Below are 25,299 nucleotides of genomic sequence, written 5' to 3' on the forward strand. Positions count from 1 at the left end.
GTCAGATAGTCACAAAACAGTTTTTTTCCTATTGCTAATTGCAGTGCATTGTGGGGGGGATTTCCCTTGGGATTACAGTGTGGGAGGGAAGGGTTAAACCCCCTCTCCCCATATCCCGTACTCCCAATGCAAATCCCCCCATCCCACGTGCCAAGGATTACATTTTATATTAAAAAAATATTCTGATGTGGCTGCAAGCCTCACAATTAATGTAACCTGTAAAGCCCTTAATCTTTATGCATTCTGTAGAAAAGTGGGATCTAAGCACACATTGTTCAACAGAATGTTAGAAATGAAATGAAAGATCAAGGCAAAACTGGTCTGCTTGTCTGGGTCAAATTGCTAAGCAGCGATCACCCAGCAGGCTCCGTTATTTCAAGACAAGAAGTTGGGCTCTAGGTAGAAAACATCTGATTGATTCCTACCTCAAAGCTCCTTCATGGGTGTTCTGAAGGAAGGCTGATGCTTTATTAAAATTACTCTTAAACTTTATTCATATTCAATTGACACCTTTTTTTTTCTTTTTCTGAAAGTTGGGGATTATATATATTGCTTTGTAAATAATTTGTGTTACTTCCTGCAGTTCTTGCTTACCGTAGGTTTAATTGGATGTTCTAACTTTGGGCTTTGAAAAAAAGAGGAAGAAATATCCATTTAACCAGCTGAGAAGGTCACAATGAGGTCTAAGAAGAAGAAGAAGAAACTTCTGGAAGATTGGTAGCAATTAGAGGAGACTTCAGGATTTTTTATTTTACTTTTTTGCTATATGAGTTGATGTTCACATCACACTAGAAGTTGCAATTGTCCACTTTCTAATATTTTTTCCAGAACTCATAACATCTTTTGATTAGCCAGGTCATTTTAAGTAAAGGGAACAGGACAATAATGAAGCCCAAATTCTGCTGAATCTTGAAAGGACTTCAACTCTTTTCCTCCGCCTCATTTTCAAAACATTATTGCTGCTAAATAGGGTGTTGTTGTTTTTCTAAAATCGCTTGGTTTCTTTACAGCTTATCTCTGTGTGTTTCTTATTTCCAAAAAGTCATAATCGGCTTACGAGGAATCATTTCCCAAGCAATGAAATAATTTCCCCAGCAATGTCATGAAGGAGAAGGAGAATTATTTTAGGGAGAGAATCAACAAAAAGAACAGATGGGGGGAGTTTACGGAAAGCAAACAGACCTTGTATTTGTGCAACTGTCTCTTATAATAATGAAGCGGAAAAAGAAATATAGAAAATAATGGGCAAATGTTTGGACCAACAGGAGCTCTGAAGTAAGAGACATAAATCCATACGTGAAAAAGGATGATTCCTGTTTTCCTTTCTCAGCTCTGCTGTTTTCCACCAGCCCTTGGCTGTAAGATTTAACAAGCTAGAACTGAAGCATGTGTGTACATTCGAGAGATTCTGAAGGCGTGTTGAGAGTCTCTTAAAAATGCAGCCTTAGGAGTCTGAATTTGAATGTTTCATGAATTTCCTTTCACGTTGTTCTTTATAGCAGTATTGAAGTGCACTGACAACTCTTGGGGCCCATTGACACATACCATATACCGCTTTCATACCACTTTCATAGTGTTATATCCTGCTTGGTGTAGACGTGTCATGGGCCCCAACAGTTGTCAGTGCACTTCAGCACCACTATAAATCAGTAGTGTAAATCCTGGAGTGCACTTCAATGCTGCTGTAGAGCAGTAGTGTGGCTCCTGCCTTTTATATACCACTTCCATACCGCTTTCATAGTGGAATATCCTGCTTGGTGTAGATGAGCCCTGTGTTTCATATCCAATGGGTACATTTTCCACTAGTCCACATTCAGCAGAATTACCATTTCTCAAGTGTTCTCCACCCAGAACAGCACTTTCAGGAAGTCTCTCTTCTGCTTTTTCACATAAACCAACAAAATCCTCATCTGCAGGAAATGTGCATTTGATCCCAATTTCCTGCCTAAGCTGTTTCAGAGTCCACGTCCTTCCTAGTTAAACACCAGCATCTGCATATTTAAATCTAGCCGTTGTTTTTACTAGAATCTCCTTCCATCTCTACTTCTTGGATGGCTATCAATGTTATCATTTTCTCTATAATACATCCTGGAATTAGGTGCTTAATACCACAGCGAGGCTGCAAGCTCGAACTGGTTTAATCAGTAGGTTATTCAATGAAAGCTTTATTTTGTGTGGGGCTGGAGCTTATAGTGGAGGGGGGTATATTGATTCTGGGTTGGTTACTGAACTTGTTGCTTTTCAGCTGAATACGTTCTTGTCTTACACTTTCTTCAGTATATTAGAAAGGTATCTATACCGCATTTCAGCTAATTTGCAGATTTATTTCAATGTAATCAATTAGTTAACAGGTTAATTAGTCCAAATCAAAATGATTAATCAAGTACAAGTTTGGTTGAGTACCTTAATCTGGCAACCCTATGCACACTTGCCTGGGCGAGTTCTGTTGAACACAGTGTGGTTTCTTTCTGAGTAAACATGCATAATATTTCTCTGTTAATAATTGTCATATGAGATTGAGCACTTGGCTCCCAGGACTAATGCGAGAGTACCACTTAAATCGGATTCCAACCTTCCTGTTGTCCTCTTGACTTTCATGGGCTGTTTGACCAGGAAGAGGGAACGATTCCCTCAAGTTCCATGGGGAAATTATGTGTGGTACTTAAGACTAGGGATGGAAGAGAAATTTGTTCAGACTTCACAGTTTCGAACCACTACGTGAATCAAAACTCAGTTGTCCTTCACAATTTGCATTTCTCCAAATTTTGTAGTGGAATTCTCCAATCAAGAAATATTTATTTATTTATTTATTACATTTCTATACCGCCCAATAGCCGGAGCTCTCTGGGCGGTTTCACAAATATGTAAAAAAGAAATAAATGCATACATCTTCCTCTACTGCAGCCTGATGGGACGGCTGCTTCCTTGTGAATATTAATACCTCACCTGTACTTCCTGTATGTAAACAGAGGTTGATTACTGCATATTGAATAACACCCTTTTTCATTCCTCCTTTTTTCCTTTAAAAAAAATTGAATTCATTCAGTTTCTTAACTTGTTTTTCATTCCCTTCACCCTCCCCCATACACCTTTTGATGAGCAAATACAGCAGGTATGATGTGAGGACGCTCAGTAGGGGATACAGTATTCAGAGGTTGAGGAGGAAAAGGCATCTGAGATGGGTTTTGGTACAGAGTTGAAACAGGAATGTTGGCGAGAGAAGCTGAAAGTGTGTATAGAAGGTATTGATTCTGTCTTTGGAAGCCTGTGTGAAGTAACCCACAGTTCTAATGTTCAGATTCTGCTTCCTATTTCATTCTTTATTCTGTTCTGTTCAGGACCCTTTCTTTTCCAGACTGCTGCTGTTTTATTGCTGTTCATTTTCGTTTTATGCTTGCACTCCATTTTTCTTTCCCTTTTGGCTTCATTTTGTTTATTTTAATTTTTTTCTCTCTCCCTCACCTCGCCCTTTCCCCTTCCTCCCCTACCCCTCTCTTTCTGATCCACAGGCTTTGCAGTGCATGTTGGTGTCCCTCCATTCAGAACTTGACATTCAAAGGTACTTGGTGAAAATTGAATCCTCCCAGAGAGTTAGTACTGTACTTTCTTCTTCTGCACTCTGCCTTGGATTGTGTTTGCTGTTTTGTCTTGTTTACGTGTGATGTTCGCATCAATTGTCCCTGGCAAAATCTGAACCTGCATGTTTCGTTTCCTGGTTGTACTTGAATTGGGTAGAAAAATGCATGGACATCCTCTTTAACGTCACTTTTAAAATACTGGATTTTCATATGAGAAGTCTCAGCATATCAAAAAGCAGGATGGAGGGGATGTGGAGAGATAGGTATGTCTCTCCATGAGGCAGAGTGAGGCAGACACCTCAGGCAGCAGAATTTGGGTGTCATAGGAGTGTAGTTGTTAGTTATTTACTACATTATTGTTGATTTTTTACTACCAGGTATGGGGAGAGTAGCTTGTGGGATTTTCTGCCTCATGCACAAAAATAACTTGGCTGACCTTGGATGCAAAGCATCCTACTTGGGTGGGTAGGGGAAGATGTTTGCTGCTCTGCCCCAAGCAGAAAAATCTGTTGGGCCAGACTTGCTCTCTTCCACATTGTTTTGAGGATCACATAAATACCAATAACACGGTCATGTTGTGTGGGGCTAGGCCTTAGTTTGAGTCTGTATTGCAGCTGCAACAATTCCAGATGTTCTCTTGTGACATATGTATTGGCCTGTCTTGGACTGTTAATTCACGGGAAAGATGCCTAAAGCCATTGCATTGAAATATGAGTTTTACAGGCACTTCCGAACATAACTTACCTCAGCTTCTATCTCTAAAAGGCATTTTGTCTATTATTATTATTATTTTAAAAAAAAACTTTATATAATAACACATTTTAAAAAATATTCTGTGGCACCATAATTTTAATTTTTCTAGGGCATATCTCATCCATTAGCTTTTGTAAAGGAACTCCACAAACATAGATCCTTCTTTTCTGCTGCATTATCTCATATGCCTGTTGGATATTTGTGTTCAAGAGTGTAATCTGTTTCTTGGACCAGAACATTTTGTCCCAAAGGCTCACGTGTTAATATCTTTTAGTGTTTCTTTTTCTATCTTTCTTTTATTGTGGCTTCAGGAGATTCCCTCTTTAATCAGTATATGAAGTTTTTAAGGATGCAATCCTATATCCATTTATCTGGGAGTAAGTTCCATTGAATTCAATGGGGATTACTTCTGAGTAGACATGCATAGGATTACACTGTAATTTTATTTTATTGCGATAGTAGAATCCCACCTTTGGATGAAATGTAGACAGCCCTGGTTATATTGATTTATTATTTGCTTTTATAAGATGCCTGTAAAAGAGGTTATCTATTCATTGTACAGCACCAAGTACATTGTTGGTGCTTTATAAATAAATAAATAAATAATTGTATAATTAAAAATAAAATAAATAATACAATATGAAGATCTAAAAACACAACAGTAAACCAACACAATAAAAATACAAAAGAAAATGCAAACCCCAAACATTAAAAACTACAATACAAAGCCCACTCAATAGAATATAATTTTTAAAATGAGAAGGTAAAGCTAGCCAAGAAATCAAACAAGATTTAAACCCACTAGTGTGCAAGAGAGATTAAAATATAAAAGATTTAAAAGGGCTAGGAGAACAACAACAACCATCGCCTTAACCTGGAGATGGAAAAAAAACCAGTGTTGGTGCCTGATGAATTCGCTGGGGAGAGTGTTCCACCACAACTGAGAAGTCAGCACCAAGAAGACCCTCTCTCTCTCTCTCTCTGAACTTCAGAAAGAGGGGCATTTGAAGAAGGCCTCTGTAAATTACCTTAGGCATTCAATCCAATACCAAGGCCTCACCTCATGAAGAGCTTTATATGTCAAAAAACAACTCTCAGATTTGCCCAGAAACAAACTGGAATCCAGTGCAAGTGAGACAGTGGCCTTAGCTAGACCTACCTGATAGTCTGTGACAGAGGAGGGAAGATATTGCGTTGCGATTAACGCAAGATCCCTCCTCCGTTTACAGGTGAGGCGTGATGACCTCAGGAAGAGAGGCGTCGCGCCTGCCATTTTTTTTAAAAAAGAAGATGGAGCGCACGAACCCTCATGCGCTAAAGGTAGGGTTGTTTTTTTTAAAAAAAAAACCCCACACATTAATTTCCCCACTCCCCCCACCCTAACCCCAATGGGCGCAGTGTTCCTGAGGAGCGCTGCGCCCCGTGCGCGGCTCCCGGACGCGCCCCGTGCGCGGCTCCCGGACGTTGCCGGGTCAAGCCGTGGCAACGGGCCGCACGTTCAGCCTGAGACCACGAAAAAAGCGGGCCCAAAGGGGAGGGCTCTATCCCAGGGCAAGGGAGGGATGATCCCTCCCTGATCCCGGGATCCCCTGTGCGTCATGTGGACACACAGGGATGATCCCGGGGTTTGCCCCATGATAAAGCCTGGTCTAGCTAAGGCCAGTGTAATATGCCCAAACAACTTAATCCTGGTTAAAATATTAAGGCCATGTTTTGCACCAGCTGTAGTTTCTGGACAGTTTTCAATAGCAGCTCCATGTATACACATTGCAGTAGTCCAAACAAGAGGTTACCGTAGGATGGATCACTGCAGTCAAATCCTTATGGGGACCTAGTTTCCAGCTAAAACTTCAGGAAAGCTATACACACACACACATACTGTAACATATAACCATACTTTTGGTGCTGTGAAGGATGGGGGAAGAGTAGTCTAGATAGACCTGACATAACCTCACATTTTAAAAAATGCATCCTTCAGTTGCACAAATGTTAGGGCCCTGGGACTCTTTATACTGACATTGCTTTATTAAGAGCTATCCTGTGGAAGGCAACACTGGAAACTGATGATAGACAATCGCTTACCGAAATCGCTTTGTCTCTCAGTAGTTCAATCTATAGTGAAACATTTGGGATCACACTTCTGCAGCTATTGATCATATTCCTCCTTAAATGTAAGGCCTTAGCTAGACCTAAGGTTTATCCTGGGATCGTCCCGGAGTCATCCCTGTTCATGTAAATGACACACAGGATATCCCAGGAGCAGACAGGGACGACCCCGGGACGATCCCAGGACAAACCCTAGGTCTAGCTAAGGCCTAAGACATAAATAAAATTTAAAAATACAGTAACCTAGGTGCATTTATTTATTTAAAATATTTTTATATTTCGGACAGTTTCTTAGACACCAATCCAGGCCATAGTTTGACTTTAGGGTGTGCTGTGGGCTGACTCGTTCCCTCTTCCCTACTCCCTTCATATATTCCAGTTGTCTCCTCTATTTTCTTGTTCTCCATAACCATCATATGTAGTGACATCTGAAATGGGCAAATTACAGTTATCGTTAACCATAGTTTGCTTCAGAAATAGAAACCCATTTCAAACCATCGTTTCTCATTCTAGTTTGAGGAAAAATTAGATTGAGCAGGAACCATAGTGTGCATGATGGGGACATTATGGCAGACTGTAGTTACCAGAAACAAGGAAGTGAACTATAGTTGTCAGTAACCATAGTTTGCCTGATTACGTCAAAACAATCTATGGTTACTATGAAGTAGGACTGGAGTGTCTGGTGGCTGTGAGCACCAATGTGCTCATAGATATTTTCTTGGCATCCAGCAGGGTCTTTTCCTGTCCTGATTTTTTAATTTCTTCCTTAAGATGTTTTTATTTTATTTTTTAATCAGAGATCTACAGATCAGTGCCATCTTCCTTTGGGTTCAAAAGAGTGGTTTTGTATTTTGAAGCCCAGCCCCTACATTTATCTTGTTGGACAAGTTAGTCCCACGCGTTTGGATTCTAGGAAATGAGTCTTCTGTGAATGGCCATGCCCACCATGGCAGCCATTTTACGAATGGGCAAGCCCTCCATCGCAGACATCTTGTGAGAGCACCCACAATCTCACTCAAAATTCCAGATGTGCCCATTGACCCCAAAATGTTGGGGATCTCTGAAGTAAGGAGTGGAGGAAGGAATCAGCATACAGAAAAAGAAGACGTTGAAAGGGGGACACAAATCCACAGTGAGTTCTTGACAACAAAACCCATGGTTTGTCTAATCTTTCCTTATTTGTACAAATACCACTGCAAAAGTGAATCTGTTTAGGAATATTCTGAATAATTAAAATAGTGAGCAGGAGTAACTGACCTGCATGTTTCATATTAATTTCTTTATAGGCCTTTGGATTAAAGGGCTTTTTGTGTGTGACTGCAACAGTAGGAAGCAATGTGACTGAGCAAGGTTAGATAGGAGTAAGCAAGAATATATATATATATATATATATATATATATATATATATATATATATATATATATATATATGCCTAATCTACACCTGCCAGTTATCCCGGGGTCAGCTCAAGATCATCCCTGTGCGTCCAAATGATGCACAGGGGATCCTGGGGTCAACCGGGGACGATCTCTTAGTTGTCCCGGGATAACTGGGACCGTAGTTTTCCTGATTTTTCCCACAGCACCTGGACAACTCCAAGGACCACAGGCAGTGTGGCATAGGCTCCTGGGTCCTCCCTTCTCCCTGTGAGTAGCGGGGCTCTTCAAACAGGCGTGGAGCTGCGCAGGGTGACTCCGTGCCTATTGAGGGGAGCAATTTCGCCATCGGTGGGATGGTGCTGGATCGGGGCTGTGCAATTGCACAACTGGCTCCTCCTTAAAAAAAAAAAACCCAAAACATACACCACGCCGGAACGTTCCTCTTTATTTCCAGGACAACAGACTGGCGTTTAGATGCAGGGGGATGATCCCGGAAGCAGGTAAGCTCAGGATTCTCCCTGTCCCCGTCCCGGAAGATCTCAAGGTGTAGATGATGCCTTACTGTTCAGCAGTCATTCTTTGAGATCTAGGGCTGTCTAAGTATAATCGTCAAGGTTCTTGGGAGGAGGCATGCCAGTTTTAACCTGGGATAAAACTGATCTACAGTTGTAGTGTCGCTAAGGCCTAGTAAAACGGATTATTCTGCTTTGTTTACACTCCGTAGCTTGCATGCAAAGGAGCTAACTAAGGAACTAACTAGAATGTTTGCTGAGCCTGTCTCAATAAACTCACAAATTTTGCATATTGGATTTTAGGGTTGAGCGATCCAGGATGAGTGAAGTTATCTTAATTAACTCTCAAATGATTAATTCAGTTCTCCACCCTTAATTGGCATAAATATTGTCTACAGCTGGGATCCAAAGGGCTGCCAATCTCCCTGTTTCTCCAGAAGAAAATGAAAAGCCGCTGAAGGTCAGGGAATGCTATGGGTGGCATTTCATGAGACATAAAGGGCAGTCGGTTGAAGTCGAAATTGGCCACACTCACTCACTCACTCACTCACACACACACACACACACACACACTCACATACACACAAAACCCTCCACAGCCACCCACCACCAGTATGCATGCAGAAGCACGTTGTGTCTCTGTCTGGGCCTCTTTGGTTCTCTATAATGCCAAAAATGAAACTCAACTGAACTAAGGTAAAGTCAGTTCTGGTCTTCTCAAAACATGTAGTGGGGGAGTAGAAGCCTTAACATTGCTCCCAAGTAGGGATATACACAGGTTTCTTTTCTGTTCATTTAAGACCAGAACTCACCCCGTTTGTGAGCAGCATGACCCATTTTGTGGTCAAAGCTTGCACATTCCAAAGGTTGTGATGCTCATTTGCAAAATGCATACTTTAGGGAGAAAATGCACTTTTAAAATATGCATTTGGGGAAATGCAGTACTTTAGAGTGCAGATCGTTTTGCAGTAGCCGCAGAACATGCTTGCAGCGTTGGGAATTCAGATATCAACAAATGAAAGACCATTGATCCAATGGGGTTTCCTGTAATATTGATTTTAGCGTAATTTATTGCTTCTGCTTTGACAGAATTGTTCTGAGAAAGTAGAGGTAGCAAAGTGTACTGATCAGTGTGGAAACCTTGTGAGTGACCAGTGGAACGATTCTCCCATTGGGTTTTGCATTCCATTGCGCCTTCTCCTCCCTCCCCAATGGCTTTCTTTGGCCTTCATTAGCCCAGTTACCTGAGTGTTGTTTTCTGTGGCATGATATGATTTTTTTTCCCCTCTCCTCCTCCTCACCCAAAGCCAACGCTCATTGAATACTGCACATTGCTGGCTTTTCCCTCGTCTCTTGATAATGAAATAATAATACAGAAGAAAGAAAAAAAATGAGTTATGGTCCACCCAGCTGCTGAATGTTTGGTTTTTTCTTTCTTAGGCTTGAGTCCATTTCTGTTTTCACAGGTGAAAATCCTCAAGACTGGTGTGAGGATAATTTTTTCCGTGTGTGTGTGTGTGTGTGTGTGTGTGTTCTTGCAGAGAAAGAATTTTGTCTCAGTTGAAGAGCAGCGTAAAGATTGTCTCGTTCTTTTGTTGAAGGCAGAACTAAGGAAAGCCCTAATGTAAGCACACTCGCCTGGGCCAGCCCTTCCATGTGGCGGGGTGTATCCCCTGCTTCGGTTGGCAGTGTGGAAGGGACAGCAAATCGTGCATGCACACACCACGAGGCCCCCACTCAGGAAAGTCCCACCTCTCTGAAGGAGCTTCGTTCTGAGGAGCCCTCACAGTGAGGGGTTGGTTCACCTGGCACAGAGAGCTGTCTAGTGCCTCATTCTGAGAACCTGTCAAAGCCAGGAATTGGCCAGCGCCTTGGAGAGGCACACCAGCCCTTTCTCTGCTGTACTCTCTCATAGGCCTGCTTCAGCACCACACAGCTAGCCTCCAGGACCACAATGTCTTGCTCTGAGAAAGGAGCCCTCAGAGCAAGGAATGGGTGGGGGGAAGCAGTGGAACGAGGAGTAGGCGTAATGATGAGGCAAAAGAGGAGGTGGAGTGGTGGAGGAAGGAGCAACTGCCTCAGGCGTATTTCAGCTATTTGCCTCACCACATGCCCCACTGCTTGGGCTGCCTCCTAGTAGGGGCAATGGAATTTATGATGGAGCAGACCACCCATTTTCAGGGATAAAGTGTAGGTGTTCTTTTCACTGCAGCAATGTCCTCAAGAGCAGCACTTGATTTTTTCTCATAGGTGTGAATGGCTGCCATTTACTTACCTGGGAGAAAAAATATGGACCCCCCCCCACACACACATGCCCACATCTTGGTGGATAAAATGCCATCAGCTAACCAAACCAAAAGCCTGCTAAAGTAGTGTTTCAGAAAGCACCTAAACACCACCAAAAAGAGGGCTAGGAGTTTCACATCCTATGCAGCATGCTGTCTTGTGTCCCCCCACCAGCCTCACATCTGAAGGCAATGGGGATGCAGAGCCAGGAGATCTGGGTTCTAGTCCCCACTCGGCCATGGAAACCCACTGGGTGACTTTCGGCCAGTCACAGACTCTCAGCCCAGCCTACCTCACAGGGTTGTTGTTGTGAGGATAAAATGGAGAGGAGGATTATGTACTCCGCCTTGGGTTCCTTGGAGGAAAAAAGGCAGAATATATATGAAATAAATAAATAAATAATCTGAGCAGATGGGCTGGTTTATGTGGCACTTAGCAATAAAATCTATGTTTCCATCATTTTTATAGAGAGCATCCAAAATGCAGCCTGTGCTGCCAGGAATAATGTAATGTATACTGTAATATAAATGAGTGTACAATACATCAGACAAAAGTTATGAAAGTGACAAAAACAGAAGGGAAGAGCATAAAAGATGAATTGTCGGCATTATTAAAATGGGGCCATAATTTCGCTATCGTTCTAGAGACTTTGATCTGAACATCTCATTATGTATTTATTTATTGCCCTCTTTCTTTGTAATTTTCACAAGAGAAGCCAATGGAATATTTAGAAGTGGGGCATGCAAATATTTCTCTCCCCAATTAATTTTTTTTTTTACAGGATATGGTCCTGTAAAACACATTTTGAACTGCATTTGGGATGTACCTGTGTTCACCCCCAAAAGGGGCCAAGGCTTTGCATGGGTTCCAAGCAAACATCGAAGACTTGAGGGGGGGGGGGATTGTGAACATTATAAGCACCACTCCTTCAAAGTTACTCAAGAAGTGTCCCTCTGCCCCACTTCCCACCAGATAATTCCCTGGCGGTCGCATTCTCAATCCACTGTAGCTTTCGAAAACTCTCCGAAGGTGGTCCATTGCAGATGTTACAGAAATCAAATCCGAATATCACCAAGGCAACGTTGGGCAACATAGTGCCTGTGAGACAACACACTAAGGCAGCCTTCCTCAACCTGGGGTGCTCCAGATGTGTTGGACTACAACACCCAGAATGCCCCAGCCAGCTGGCTGGGGCATTCTGGGAGATGCAGTCCAACACATCTGGAGCGCCCCAGGTTAAGGAAAGCTGCACTAAGGTGTCTTGCAACTCCCACTTTTAAAAAAGATTAACACATTTTCTTATTGTTAGCGGGGATTGCTGTGGAATCGATTTCTGTTGGCGCAGACAAATTTGTGTATAAGAATGTGAACACTAATGACAGCCCCTTATTGCAAGTAATATTTCATGTTATTAAATATCCTATATAGAACCTGTAAAACAAAAATACACAGGTTAGAAATATTAAAACATCAAAAAATGTTTTTAAAAATCAGTTTAATAATCAGAGTACCAGATTAGAAATTAAATGCTTGCTGAAAGAAGAAAGTCTTAACTTGGCATCTAAATGTATAAAGCAAAGATGCATCTCTTCAATCTCTCTCTTCAGCCAGGAGCTTGGATGAGAAAGAGAAGCCAAAGCAGTTTGTTTCTTGCGTTGATACCCTCTTCTCAATAACCTGCCCACCCCATCCCCCAAAGTGGCAGGTTTTCAAAGGAATGGATGCCGTAGCAAAGAAATTTCTAGGCAGAGCCAAGAGCGGCTTGAACATCCCCCTCCCAAATCTGGCGTGATTTAGTATTTTTCTGTCTCCATCTAGCAGGCCTTAAGTCAGGGGCCAGGTCCTAGCACTGGAGGTGTTTTATAGGCTGAGGAAAAACATGTGACACGGACCTCCTGGGATGGTATCTCTATATGCAAGACTGTAGAAATGGGTTTGTATTTTTGTATACTCCCACATGTCCAAAACTCCCTGTACCTGGAAAGCTAGCTTGTCAGGAAGTCAGGCTAGCTTTCAAAGCACCTTGGATAGTTCCTGGAGTGAATTCACCACCCTATTGACATTGGAGCGACCAGCCTCCACCGGCTGAATTTATGTTGGTGTAACTGTAAAAGATGCCGATAAACTGCTCTTGGTTTGTGTAACGGCCAGGGCAAAATTGTATGTTTAAAACCTTTCTAAACTAACTGAACTCCCTCTTTAGAAAAAAGCAGGCACAGAGCTACCAATCGGGCTTAGGATTCTGGGAGGGAGTTAACCCTTTCCTCTCTGTATCATTTTCCTACAAACAAAATCGTGCCTGAAGGTGCTGTTTGTTGCAAATAGGAGCTGTGAAAAGGCTGGCAGGAACATAGCTTGGGGGAAATGGTTACCCCCCCACCCCATGATACAGTCTTGATCTCGATTCCCCCCACCCCCCACACACACACCAGCAGCTGCTTTTTTCTAATGACAGAGGTGTAGCCAGTTCTAAGTGAAAACATTTTTAACATAACATGGAGTTTGGCCTCAGGATCCAAGTCTGCAAAGCAGATATAAATTAATGAGTGGAGTTGCTCTTAATTAACACATAGTAAGCTGATTAGCATTTGAATGAGTGGCGCCAGTTACCATGTTTTGTTGTTCACTAGTGTGAAGTTGACAGGAACCCAGGAGGGAATATGGCATAATATATATATGCTGACTTATACTGAGTCAGACTATTCGATCCATCTAGCCCAGTGTTGTCTGCACTGACTGGCAGCAGCGGCTCTCCAGGATTTCAGGCAAGATTCTTTCCCAGACCTACCTGGTGATGCCGGAGATTGAACCTGGGACCTTCTGTATGCAGGACAGGTGCTTTACCACTGATCTACTGCCATTCCCGTTCATATGGCAGTAGCTGGATGCTGCTGTATTCCAGACCCTCCCAACCCCGAGCCACACTTCAGGTAATTGAATGGAAGAATGATGGCCGCCTTGAGTTCCTCTTTGAGTTTTATTTTTTAGGCCCCTTGTCACTTCTTGGGCATTAAGGCCTGTGCACCAGCATGGGGTGTTTACAGCCTCATAGCCTCGACGTGCTCAACTTCGTCGGGGCACTTCAAAGCATGCCTCTGTTCTCTAAGAAGAAAAATGTTAGCTATAATTCCTGGAGAGGAGGGAAGAAAAACTGCTTCATAATCGTGTCACTGCAGGACCCTGGATAATAACTAATATATTAATGCAAACCTTTCGTAAGAGCAAATCTCCAGAGGCTTCGGATTTCTTGTTAGGTATTTCAAAGTTATTATATTTTGTGAGCAACTGGACAAGTTGGCAACAGAGAGAGAGAGAGAGAGAGAGGGAACTCTACAGCGACCTAATGAAAACCTAATAAAAAGCTAACATGATCTGTGCCATTTCTGCGGCAAGCTCACCTCTTCCCACTCACACCATCAACACACACACACACACACACACACACACACACGATCCAAAAAGGCCAGATGTCAGCAATATGGTTCTCTTTGTTTTTAAATCCGGTCTTGATCTGAACAGCATTTTCCATCCTTCTAAATATAGAACATCATTAACAAAGATGAATCAGGGTTTTAAAGGAGACTAAGAACTGTAATGAATCCAGTGTTTTGGGCAATGCGCTTGGGACTGAGTTTTAGAAACGATGCACCGCAGTGGAAGCCTGGGGAATGTCCCCAGGAGAACTCCTTGCATAGCCCGTTCAGTACTAAATCAGAAGCCAGGGTGGGGGGAGCCCTCAAGGCAACAAGAATCAGTGGCGTGGCTAAGCCAGTTGCGGACTTGGGGTTGAAAGCATCGTACTTGCTATGAGCATGCAGTAATAATGCCAAAACATTTCCTGATATGGCTCCAAGCTCACATCCACTCTTGCTTTGAAATAAAGGGTTTATACACTACATGTCTACTCAGAAGTCAATTCCGTTGTGTGTAATGGGGCTTGCTTCCAGGTTACGGGCATAGGATTGCAACCTGAATGGTTCCCCCACCCCTGTTTTCCTATGTATCAGAGTTCACTAAATTATGTGAGACAAGAAAAGACTTTGCTGGCATAGCATCTAAGGTGACTTAGTCTGTACTATCATTGACCTAATTATTAGACCCATCTGTATGGCAAATGACAGCAGGAATAGCACAGGCTCAGTATGGATACTGATTTGCTTGGAGTGATTGAATATACATAGCCTGTCCAGATGTATTCAATCCTAGGGTGGGAAGAGACCTTGGCGGTCATGCTTCAACCCCCCACTAACTGCAGGAGCCACAGGGCAGGATGCAGCTACAACATTCATGGCAGTCCGGTCTCTACAGAAAAGAGAAATTATGCATCGTGTGGAGAAGGTCATTTCCCCCCTGTCTCAAAATACTAGAACCCAGGGTCATCCCATGAAGCTGATTGGTGGGAGATCCAGGACAAATAAGAGGAAGGGCTTCTTCACACGATGGATAAACATTCTCCACACCCTGCAAAACCTTGTCCATCTCTATCATGTCTCCCCTTACCCTCCCTTTTTCCAAGCTAACCAATCCCAGCTGTTGTAACCTTCCCTCATGCGGGAGATGCTCCAGCACCTTGATCATTTTAGTTGCCCCTTTCTGATTTCTCCCCTGGCTTTACCATAACTTTATTTTGAATATTTTTAGATTGCCCCTCCATTCAGTGAGTGTGAGAGGCGATGTACAGTAAAAATACAAAAGCTGAGGATTAGTGATTTTTTTAGAAAGAGAGAGAAAGGTATTAGCTATTGACAGCTCAGCGGAACAATATTGTCTTTCCAAACCATCTAAAGGATACTGAGGGGAAAACTAGGTGTGATTGTTCACCAACCCCAATTCTCGAGGAGGCTGGGCACACAACGGGGCTTCAGATGACCACTGTAAATTTTGGGCAGGTTCATGCAGAAGGAGGCAGCCTTTCAGACCCCCTGGCCCTAAGCCGTTTGTGGCCCCAAACGACATATAGGGAAGGCAATTCCCCGCCTTTATTTTCCAATTCATGTGCTATTGTTCCTCAGGAGTATCTACATCTGTGGTTATCTTGAGGGACAAAAAGTCTATTTGCAACAAAACCTCTTAAACATCCCGCTTGTTTTGGAATTTGTCTGTGAGTATTGCTTTGGACTCTTGCTGTGAACCTTCACTGAAATATTTGCCCTTCATTCCAAGCACTTGAATTCCTCCATGGCTATAGAGCTCCTGGCATCTCCCAACGTTGCCAAAGCCCCGTCTGCCAGCTTATGACAGGCCCCCGCCCTCCATACCCTTTGGTTTCTCTGTTCTCCTCAGACGTTTCTCCTGAAGACTGGATAAAGGGTAGACGTGGGGAAACTCCCCCCACTCCCAGGCGCCTCTGATTAGTCAAGAAAAAGTAATAATAATCGGAAATAATTTGGGTTGTTTTGCCAAGCCAAGTACTCAGAAGACAAACTCCTCTTCCCTGCCAACCGTCCCCAAACCTTAAAACACCTCCTACCCATCTTTAAAGCAGAGGTAAAGAACCTCTTTTGTCCTGAGAGCCAAATTACATTTCAGAGAACCTCTTGGGGCCACATCGCAGTGATGGACAAGGCCAAAAGCAAAAGGGATGGGCCTCAATACTACCCTGTTTTGGCTTCAGCCAGTGACTAAGCCTTAGGAGAGATGTTTCAACCTTTTAGAACGGAGGGAAACACTACTCAAAAGCCAGGAGACCACCCAAAGGTCAGTGGTTGGGTGGAAATGGGTGGAGCCAGGGAAATGGGTCATGGCCTTCTGGGGACCACCAGAATCCAAATCTGGGGCCCTAGCCTGAAGTTCTACATGCTTGCCTTAAAACCTTGCCTTAGCAAGGGACAGGGCAGCCTCCCTTCTCTCCCATCCACCCATGTGGTGGACTGCTTCACAGTATCCTGAAGTATCAGCTGCCCTCTTTACTTCTCTGTGCCTAGCTAAAGTAAAGCTTTAAGGGGAAGAGGTAGTGGGGGCTACTGGAGAGGGAAGCTGGGAATTCTCCTGCTCAGATTGGCCCAGAACCAGCAATGAGATCCGGGTCTGTAATCTCCACTTGAAGCTTTAATGGGTGACCTTTGGCCAATCACTGTCTCTCAGTGAAACCCACCTTGCGAGGTTATTGTGAGGATAAAGTATTGATCCCGGGGGGTGGGGAGAATGACATATGTCACCTTGAATCCTTTAGATCAGTGGTCTTCAACTGATGGGTTGTAACCCAAAAGTGAGTCGCGAAATCAGTCCAGATGAATCGCAGCAAAGCTGTTGCCATCATGTTAGGCAATTGTGAAAGTGGGTCCAATGTTGCAGGTTGGGAGTCCGAGGTGGGTCTCAGGTCCGGAGCAGTTGAAGAAAGCTGCTTTAGATGAAGGGCAGGATTTTATTTTATTTTTAAATATAGTAATGTGAAACACTCAGAAGTGCAGGCTAATAATGGAGATAGTGAAAATGTGCCCTACTGACCAGACAAATGTCTCTTTGCGCAACTGATACCGACAGCGGGTTTAAGTAAACCTGGCTTGATAAAGTGGTATCTCATTGCATGTGTGTTTGGTTGTGTACATATCTGCATACATCTGGACTGTTGTTGATACAGACAGCGCTAACAGTTGTCAGAACAGCAGGGAGTGGAATTGCTATCCATCTAACCCATAATGTCTTAGCCTCAGGTACTTGTTAGATATGAATTTTGTGCAGTTGGACGTACAGCAATAAAAATCTTAATGGAATACCCTGGGACAATCTTTGGTAAATAACAGACTCGGGGGTCACCTTGAGCGCACATGGCTTCATATAATTCTCAGTTCAGCAGCTCCACTGATGCTTTATCTGTTTTGTAAAGGGAAGAGGGTCTGCAAGATTCCATCCTTTCCTCAGGCGGGGATCTAAAAGTTACTAAAAAGTGTTTGCTCTCTATTAACAATTTATTAATTTTGATTTCACAGACAAGGAGCCCAAAGCTCTCTCAAAGCCCACAGCCCAGCTTGGCAGATCAGACCGAATATTTTCCAGAGGCGTCTGTCGACTCCCCGGAAATCATGTCCGAAGGAGAATCCCCTTCTCCTTTCTCAAGAGGGAGCCGTATGCGAGCCAGCCTTCCAGTGGTGAGGACAACAAACCAGACGAAGGAAAGATCACTTGGTAAGGCATCACCCACATTCTTTCACTGGCTTTATAATGCTGGACTGCTTGTGTTTCCGGTTCTGTGTGCTCCCTCCACCCCATGTCTGTGAGAGTGAAGAACTCAGAAAATGTGCGTACTTCACACCTGTTAAGACAACCCTGGCTCTGTGAGTTCTGTGTGCAAATTCTAGTTTAATGTTAGACCTTGGCCCAGTTCAGACTAGGGATGTCTGGGTTTTTATGAAATCTATCCCGTGTGTGTTTTTTGGATTGTGCGGGATCATTCTTTCCAGCATCCGTTCAAAGACTGATTCATTTTTTTCCAAATTCATTATGTAGAAAAATACACAAATAGTTTGGTAAGAGGGTTTCCAACAATCTACACAATTTACATTAGTACATAACATTTAGTGTATTGTTGTCCATTCCATTCAACTTTTCCTCATGTATATTTTCCAGTCTCAGCAGAAACTTGCATATTTTTCTAAAAATACATTTGCATAAATTTCAGGAAAGTTTTTTTAAAAAAAATGTCCACAGACTCCTCATGGCCTGAAGAGGCCGGTCTACAGCGTATTCCACAGGTCAGATTCTTAGAAATCCAAAATCATCTTAGTCTGTCTCAAATTTCTCCTGCATTTGCAGGTTTGCCGCCCTCAGAAGTGTGCATTGCTTATTCCTTGTCCTCCTTTGCAGGCAAGAGGAAATATTAAGCTTCTGCTTTTACTTTATTTATTAAGACATTTGTATCTCACCCTATATCACAAGGATCTCGGGGCAGCGTACAGATAAAATCATAGACCCAATATAAAACAATAAATATACACAGTTAAAAACAAAGCATTAATAAGCTAAAACCAGGACAGAATTTAAAAACAGTAAAAACAATTAAAACTATGTATAGGCTTCGTGAATTTAGCCATCAAAGGCTTTGTTAAAAAGCCATGTCTTAACTTGGCACCGGAATGAAAACAGTGGTGGCACCAGTCCGGCCTCCAAGGGGGAGGGCATTCCACAGCCGGGGTGCCACAACAGAGAAAGCCCCAGCACTGAGTAGTATCCAATAATGTCTTGGCGCTAGCACAAAAGATGTTGCACTCGCTTAACTGAACACTTGTGCAACATAACTAGCGCAGGAGGAAAAGGCGTCAATTTCCTCCTGATCGCCACCGAACTTTGGCAGCAAATCAGCGCCTTTTTCCGTGGCATGAGTTGCACTGCGCAAGCTTTGGTTTACACTAGTGCAGCATAATTAGCACTGGGACACCATTGGATACTACCCCGTACTTCTGCATCACGTACAAACTCAAAGGAACTGTGGTTTGTTTTAACTGTGTCCAGCGAAATCAAATTCTACTTTGGTATCCTGGTTTGTTAACTATCTGTGGTTAAAATGAACCACAGTTTCTCGGGTTCATTCATGACGGGAAGCTATGGTTTGTTCTAAAGTGAAAGTAGAGTTTTCTCGCTCTTCCTCGCATGCATGAAAGACGAGGAGGAGGAGTGCATGAACCCAAGACTTGTACAGATTCATGTGCAGTCATCAATGCCACAGTTTAGACCAGGTTTAGGCAGCGCTGTGCCTGCAAATGTTTGGGACTACAGCTCCCACAAGCTCCAGTCAGTTGAGGATTATGGTTAAGAATTATGGGAGTTGTAGTCCAAAACATCTGGAGGCCACATAATCCTGGTTTAGATGATCATCTGAACCATAATCCTTAATTGACATAATCCTTAACTGATTTATTGGTGAACTTGAGACAATAACTTAGATTCCCAATGGAAAGAATGATGGGCTGCATGAAGCTACAAAGCAGTGGTAACTCCTGCATGCTGCATATAACTCCTTCATACTGTATTCAGCCCACCAAGGGATGTTTTTCTACCATTTTCCCTAGAGCTGATCTGTAGTTGAGTTCCTATATGGTGGCAGTGTGGGCTGTCCAGGTTGGGGTAAAAAGAAAACATGTTGTGCCTGATGTCTTCTTCAGACTCATCGCCATTCCTCCATTGCCTGCTCCTTGCATTCCTACCTTAGAAACCTAAGACTGGTATAAAGAAATATGGGATATCACTGTTAATGATAAACTAACAAGTAATATTAGAGTAAGAAGAGGAATAACAAAAAATAGTGACTTTGAAGAAATATGGAAACTATTTTTAGAATTTGTTTTATTAAAAGGGAGAGGAAGAAGACCTCCAGAGGATTCAATGCAATTTTGGAAAGTAGAATAAGATCCCTGGGGAAGGGGTGCACTTATTAATGTTAATAGGTAATAATAAGTATAATGTGCAGTTAAATATTGAAGATTGATGTTATTGTTATGTATGTGTATTGTTCATATATGTGTAGTTATGAAAAATTAATAAAAATCATTAAAAAAAAAGAAAGAAAGAAACCTATGAAGCTGCCATATCCAGAGTTAGATTGTTGGCCCATTTTGCCAGTCTTGTCTACTCTGACCCGGAAGTGGCGTCCCATGATCAGAGGCAGAGGCCTTACCTGACCTTTCAACTTGGGATGCTATAACTTGAGATTTTAGGAATTGCACCGGGGACCTTCTGCGTGCATAGAACGTTCCCTTCCTCGCTACCAATTGCCTGTGTACACTTTGATGTCTTCTAGCCTGTGTGACTGTCCCTGGGCTGGCCCTACCATTAGGCAGAGTAGGGTGGCTGCCTCAAGGAGCTCATTTTGGGTGTCATGAAAGGGCAACAACCGTTTGGCTAGTCCATTTATTATTATCGTATTTTTACTACCAGGGAGAAGCGCTTGTGGGATTTTCTGCCTCAGACATCGAAATAACTTGATCGGCCTTGGGTACTATGCGCCTCACTGCAAGGTGTGGGCATCAGTTGTTGGCCTGCCACAGGCAGCAAAATATCCTAGGCCAGCCCTGGTGACTCAGGAACTCTTTCAACCTCCAGTTCCCCTATGCCGTGAGATCACATTGGCGGGATAGCTTCCCATTGCTCATGGCATGCCCCCATCACCACTGCTTCTCACAAATCATGTCCTTGCAACCAGTTTAATTGGTTTGGAATTGATCATTGAATTATTATTTTTTGGCTAGGATTAATTGCAGAAAGAGGAGGCAGCTTTCTCATGAAACGCTGCCCTTGGAGAGGCAAGCTGTTGCTATATAAGGCAATGAATGCAGGTTGCTGAGGAAGGCAAAGGGTTATTGTCGTATCTGGCTTCTCTTCGGCGGGATCCCATCTCCCAGTCTGCTGAGTAGCAGAAAGCCAGAGGACTGGGTCATAAATCACAGGGGTGCTCATAAACTGAACAGTGTGGTTTATTTATTCTGTTAAGAATCCCAGGCCTTTTTTTATCAAGCGTGCTTTGATATCTGATACCTAATCAGTTTAAAATAATAATAATAATAATAATAATAATAATAATAATAATAATAATAATATAAACTAAAGGCAGTTTTCCCTGGCTTGTCTATTCCAATGGAGACCAAAAATGAAAAAAGATGGTACTTCTACATATCTGGAGGCGAGAAAGGTTTGCATTAATCTGTATAGCCTGTCTTAGTAATTCCAGATGGTACATTTTGGGAATTCTGTACAATAAACACATTGCAAAACCTGTAGTGGGAAACCAATTTTATGCTATTTGTGCTTTTACGCTATTGGAATAAACAATGTAGTATCACCAAAACCTAGTGATCTTCAAGAAGGATGTAGATAAGCTGGAATGGGGTTCAGAGGAGGGCAACAAGGATGATCAGGGGTCTGGAAACAAAGCCCTGTGAGGAGACTCTTGAAAGAACGGGGCATGTTTAGCCTGGAGAAGAGAAGACTGAGGGGAGACATGATAGCACTCTTCAAGTACTTGAAAGGTTATCACACAGAGGAAGACCAGGATCTCTTCTCTATCATCCAAGTGTGCAGGACATGGAATAATGGCCTCTAGTTACAGGAAGTCAGATTCCAACTGAACATCAGGAAAAACTTCCTAACTCTTAGAGCAATATGACAATGGAACCAAGGACCTAGGGCGATCATGGGCTCTCCCACACTAGAGGCATTCAAGAGAGCTGGACAGCCATCTGTCAGGGATACTTTAAGGTGGATTCCTGCATTGAGCAGGGGATTGGGCTCGATGGCCTTATAGGCCTCTTCCAACTCTACTATTCTATGATTCTATGGGCATAGGATCTCTGAGATATACAACTTGCTTCACCACCACACCAGCCTACAAGAAATCCCTCATTTGCATAAGTAGTGCACAGTTTGTAAAAATGCATTTTGTGGCCAAAAAAACACAACCTTTTCAAATGTGATCACAATTTTGGGAACATGTGAAGCTTTTTCTGATAAAAAATGCACCTGCATTCACATTCAGAGTTGTGAATGGAGCGCATTCAGATGATCTTGAACTGAAACTAAATTCTTGTACATCCCTAGTTGGGAATTGTAGTCCAAAACATCTGAAGAGCATTAGGTTGGGGAAGGTGATCTAAAGGAATGCTGGTATCTATGATTCTGTGTTGGTACGCATAAAATATCTGTGAGTTCAGGGTGCACAGCCCATTGAAGTTAGCAAAAGGGTATTGCGGTGGATTTTCAGTCGTAAAAGCAACAGATGTCAGGCACGTGTGCAGTGACACACACATGCACACACATGCACACACACCATTTTAGAAATCCCTGTATAAACGCTAAAATGGATTGCTAGCAAAAGGAAAGGCATTTTTTTTATTTGTCTGAGTTATGAATAAAGGCTCGGACCCTGAAATAAGTTAATTTAATGAAGTTCATGGAAGGACCATTTCCCATCTTCTTGTGTGCCCTGAAAAGCCTCTCCAGGCCGGGGGGTGGGTGGGGAGCCTTCCTGAACAATGTGGGGTAAGGTGAGGGGCTGCTGGGAGAGAGGGGATCACCCAAAATTTGGTGAAAGTCAGCCCAATTGTGGGATGATTCCACATACCCAGGAATCCCCCTGCATCCCATCCCATATGGAGGATCCCCTGGGAAAGCGCAGGTAATTGCAGGGAGCAGGAGTGGGCGAGGATCCTTCCTTCGATGAATTGCCTTAAGTTAACTTATTTTAGGATTCAAGCCAAGGCAATCTCTTCTCCCCTCCCCGCTGCCCGCCAATATGCCAATCTTTGCACCCCTGCCTTTGTCAGTGTTTCGCAAGGGTGTGAAGGTGTTTGGCTTTGAGGTATGAGCTGCCTTCTGCTATTTGGGGGCCGGGGTGGGGGATAATGCACACAGCAGTTCTATTCTCCAGCAAGATTTATGAAAGAAGAGTCAATTAAAAACATACAGTAATGGAAAGGGGAAAGCAGATGGTGGTGGTGGGATTTGCAAATTCCTTCGAGAGCTCATTCCATGGGTCATATATCACATATGGACCAGGTCTTAAAAAGAGCAAAAACAGCAGATCTTCCTAATATGGCTCTTTCCATCATAATATCTGCGCTTTGGGCAATGGGCTCATCTGTTATTCCGTTCAGGGAGGGGAGAGAGCCACTAAATGAGGAGTTATAGGATGGAATATTGGTTCGGGCATCAGAAAAGAGGCAGAAAACAGTCCGCTGCAACCTTACCCAACCTGGTGCCCTCCAGATGGCTATGCTGCTTCAGGATGATAGGAGTCGTACTCTAAAATATCTGGAAGGCACCAGATGGAGGAAGTGCGGACCTTTGAAAAATGCCCACAGAAATGCACACCTTTCCCGTTCGAACGAACTGAAAACAGGACACAAACGAAAACGTGAATGAGCGAAACCAAGTTTCAAAGTTCGGAGCCAGTGTGGTGTAGTGGCTAAGGCATTGGACTGGGAGTCGGGAGATCCGGGTTCTAGTTCCCACTCTGCCATGGAAATCCACTGGGTGACTTTGGGCCAGTCACAGACTCTTAGCCCAACCTACCTCACAGGGTTGTTGTTGTGAGGATAACATGAGGAGGAGGAGGATTTTAAGATGACATAGGTGAGATTTCCCCAATCCTGTGCCTGTCAATCTCCCCCCATACCCTATCCCATCCCACATTTCCGCTGCCATTTCTGTGCCATATAGCAGCTTTGAACAATGGCAGAGCAATACGCTTGTCCCTCAAGTGTCTAGCACTACTATCTAATCCTGCTGTGCCAATGTAATATGCAAGGACAGCATTTTTGATGCCAGTGCTGTTCACAGGTTCAAGGTGATGTGCCAAAACAGCGATTGCTTTCTTCCATCCTAGACACCAATTTGCTGAAGTGGCAGGTCCTGAGTTCCGACTGCAAACTGTCTTCATTCCAAGAATTTCAGCTTAACTAGCTGAGTCCAGCATCCTCTGTTTTTTTCACCCCATGTGGCAGCCTTCCCTGCCATACCTCATCAGCATTAGTATTTTTTTGTCTTATTTAGCATGTAAGGCCTTGAACATATTTTTTGGTAGCATTCCTTTTCACCTTGGGAAGAGGAGCACAGAGAGATGTCAGAGTTTTCTGAGATGGGAAAAAGTCTTCCTCTTTTTACTGCACCTCACCTGGTTCACAGCCATACAAGTGGCTCAAAATGACCTCAGCCCTTGGGTTATATCCTCTGGATGAGAGCTCATCTGAAGTCAGTAAGCAGTTTGCTATGGAGATTAGATTTTTCCCTTAGACAGTGGTGTGTGTCTCCCTCCGCCCCCAGCCAAGTCTTGTCTGGTTAGTTATTTGAAGAAGGAAAATATGAATTTTACCAATTTTAAAAAAAGTGGAGTTCTTGTCCTGGGGTCTTGCAGATTCTCTGGCTAGATTTTTCTTCTTTTAATTTTATTTGAGACTTTTCTATCCCACCATCTATCCAAAGATTTGTAGGCACTTTGCAAAAGTTAAAAGCAACAATCCAAGCACAAAAGTGGCAGATAAAAAGTGCTGCAGTTAAAAGCCAGAGTTTAAATTTTAAACGCTTAACTTTGAACTGCAATACTTTTTAAAAATGATCAGTTGAAAATGCCAGGTGGTGGTGGTGGTGCTTTAAGCACCTTTTTTGGGAGGACATTCCACGCTTGGGGTGCCAGGTCCAAAACAGGCCCTCTCTGTTATGCCTCATCTCTGATTTGGAGCAAGGTGTTGGCTGATGATCTTAACACGTGGCTCAACTGGTATGGGAGGGAGTTGCTCCATGAAGTACTTGGGTTCCAAGCAACTAAGGTCTCTAAAGCGAAACACCAACACTTTGAACTGGACCTAGAAATAGGGATTTTGCAAAATCCATTCTGTCTGTGTTTCGTAGATTGTGCAGTGTTGTCTGTTGCAGTGTACGTGCACAGATGGATTCGGAATTTGGTTTCCGTTACGTGGAAAAATACGCTAATAAATAATTTCATAAGAAAGTTTGCAACAATTTACATAATTTATGTTAGTATGTGAGATTTAGCATATTATCCCCATTCCATTCGATTTACAAACCCCCCCCCCCCCCGCCGGTGTGTATTTTGTAGCATGGCACATATCTCAGCAGAAACGTGCGTATTTTGCTGTGCATTAATTTGCATAAATTTGGGGAAAGTAAAAAATAAGTAAATCTGGAAGTCTGTGGGCTCCATGCGACCTGGGAAGGTCAGTCCGCAGTGAACATTTGAG

The 25,299-nt window shown here is 43.1% G+C and overlaps 1 protein-coding gene across 5 annotated transcripts in view; it reads left to right on the top strand.

Moving 5' to 3' along the window:
* KIAA1217 (KIAA1217 ortholog) overlaps positions 1-25,299 on the top strand; it is a 421,304-nt gene that overhangs the window by 283,714 nt on the left and 112,291 nt on the right. For 2 of the 5 annotated variants that reach the window (XM_063127615.1, XM_063127620.1), the window contains exons 3-4: positions 3,510-3,590; positions 17,545-17,740. In XM_063127615.1, the coding sequence (XP_062983685.1) occupies positions 3,510-3,590; positions 17,545-17,740 (277 nt within the window). Of the gene's footprint in view, positions 1-3,509; positions 3,591-17,544; positions 17,741-25,299 lie in introns of those variants that run through there. The other 3 variants (XM_063127635.1, XM_063127627.1, XM_063127643.1) reach the window with 2 other exon arrangements.

The sequence above is a fragment of the Elgaria multicarinata genome, chromosome 1 (assembly GCF_023053635.1).
Source record: "Elgaria multicarinata webbii isolate HBS135686 ecotype San Diego chromosome 1, rElgMul1.1.pri, whole genome shotgun sequence".
NCBI lineage: Eukaryota > Metazoa > Chordata > Lepidosauria > Squamata > Anguidae > Elgaria > Elgaria multicarinata.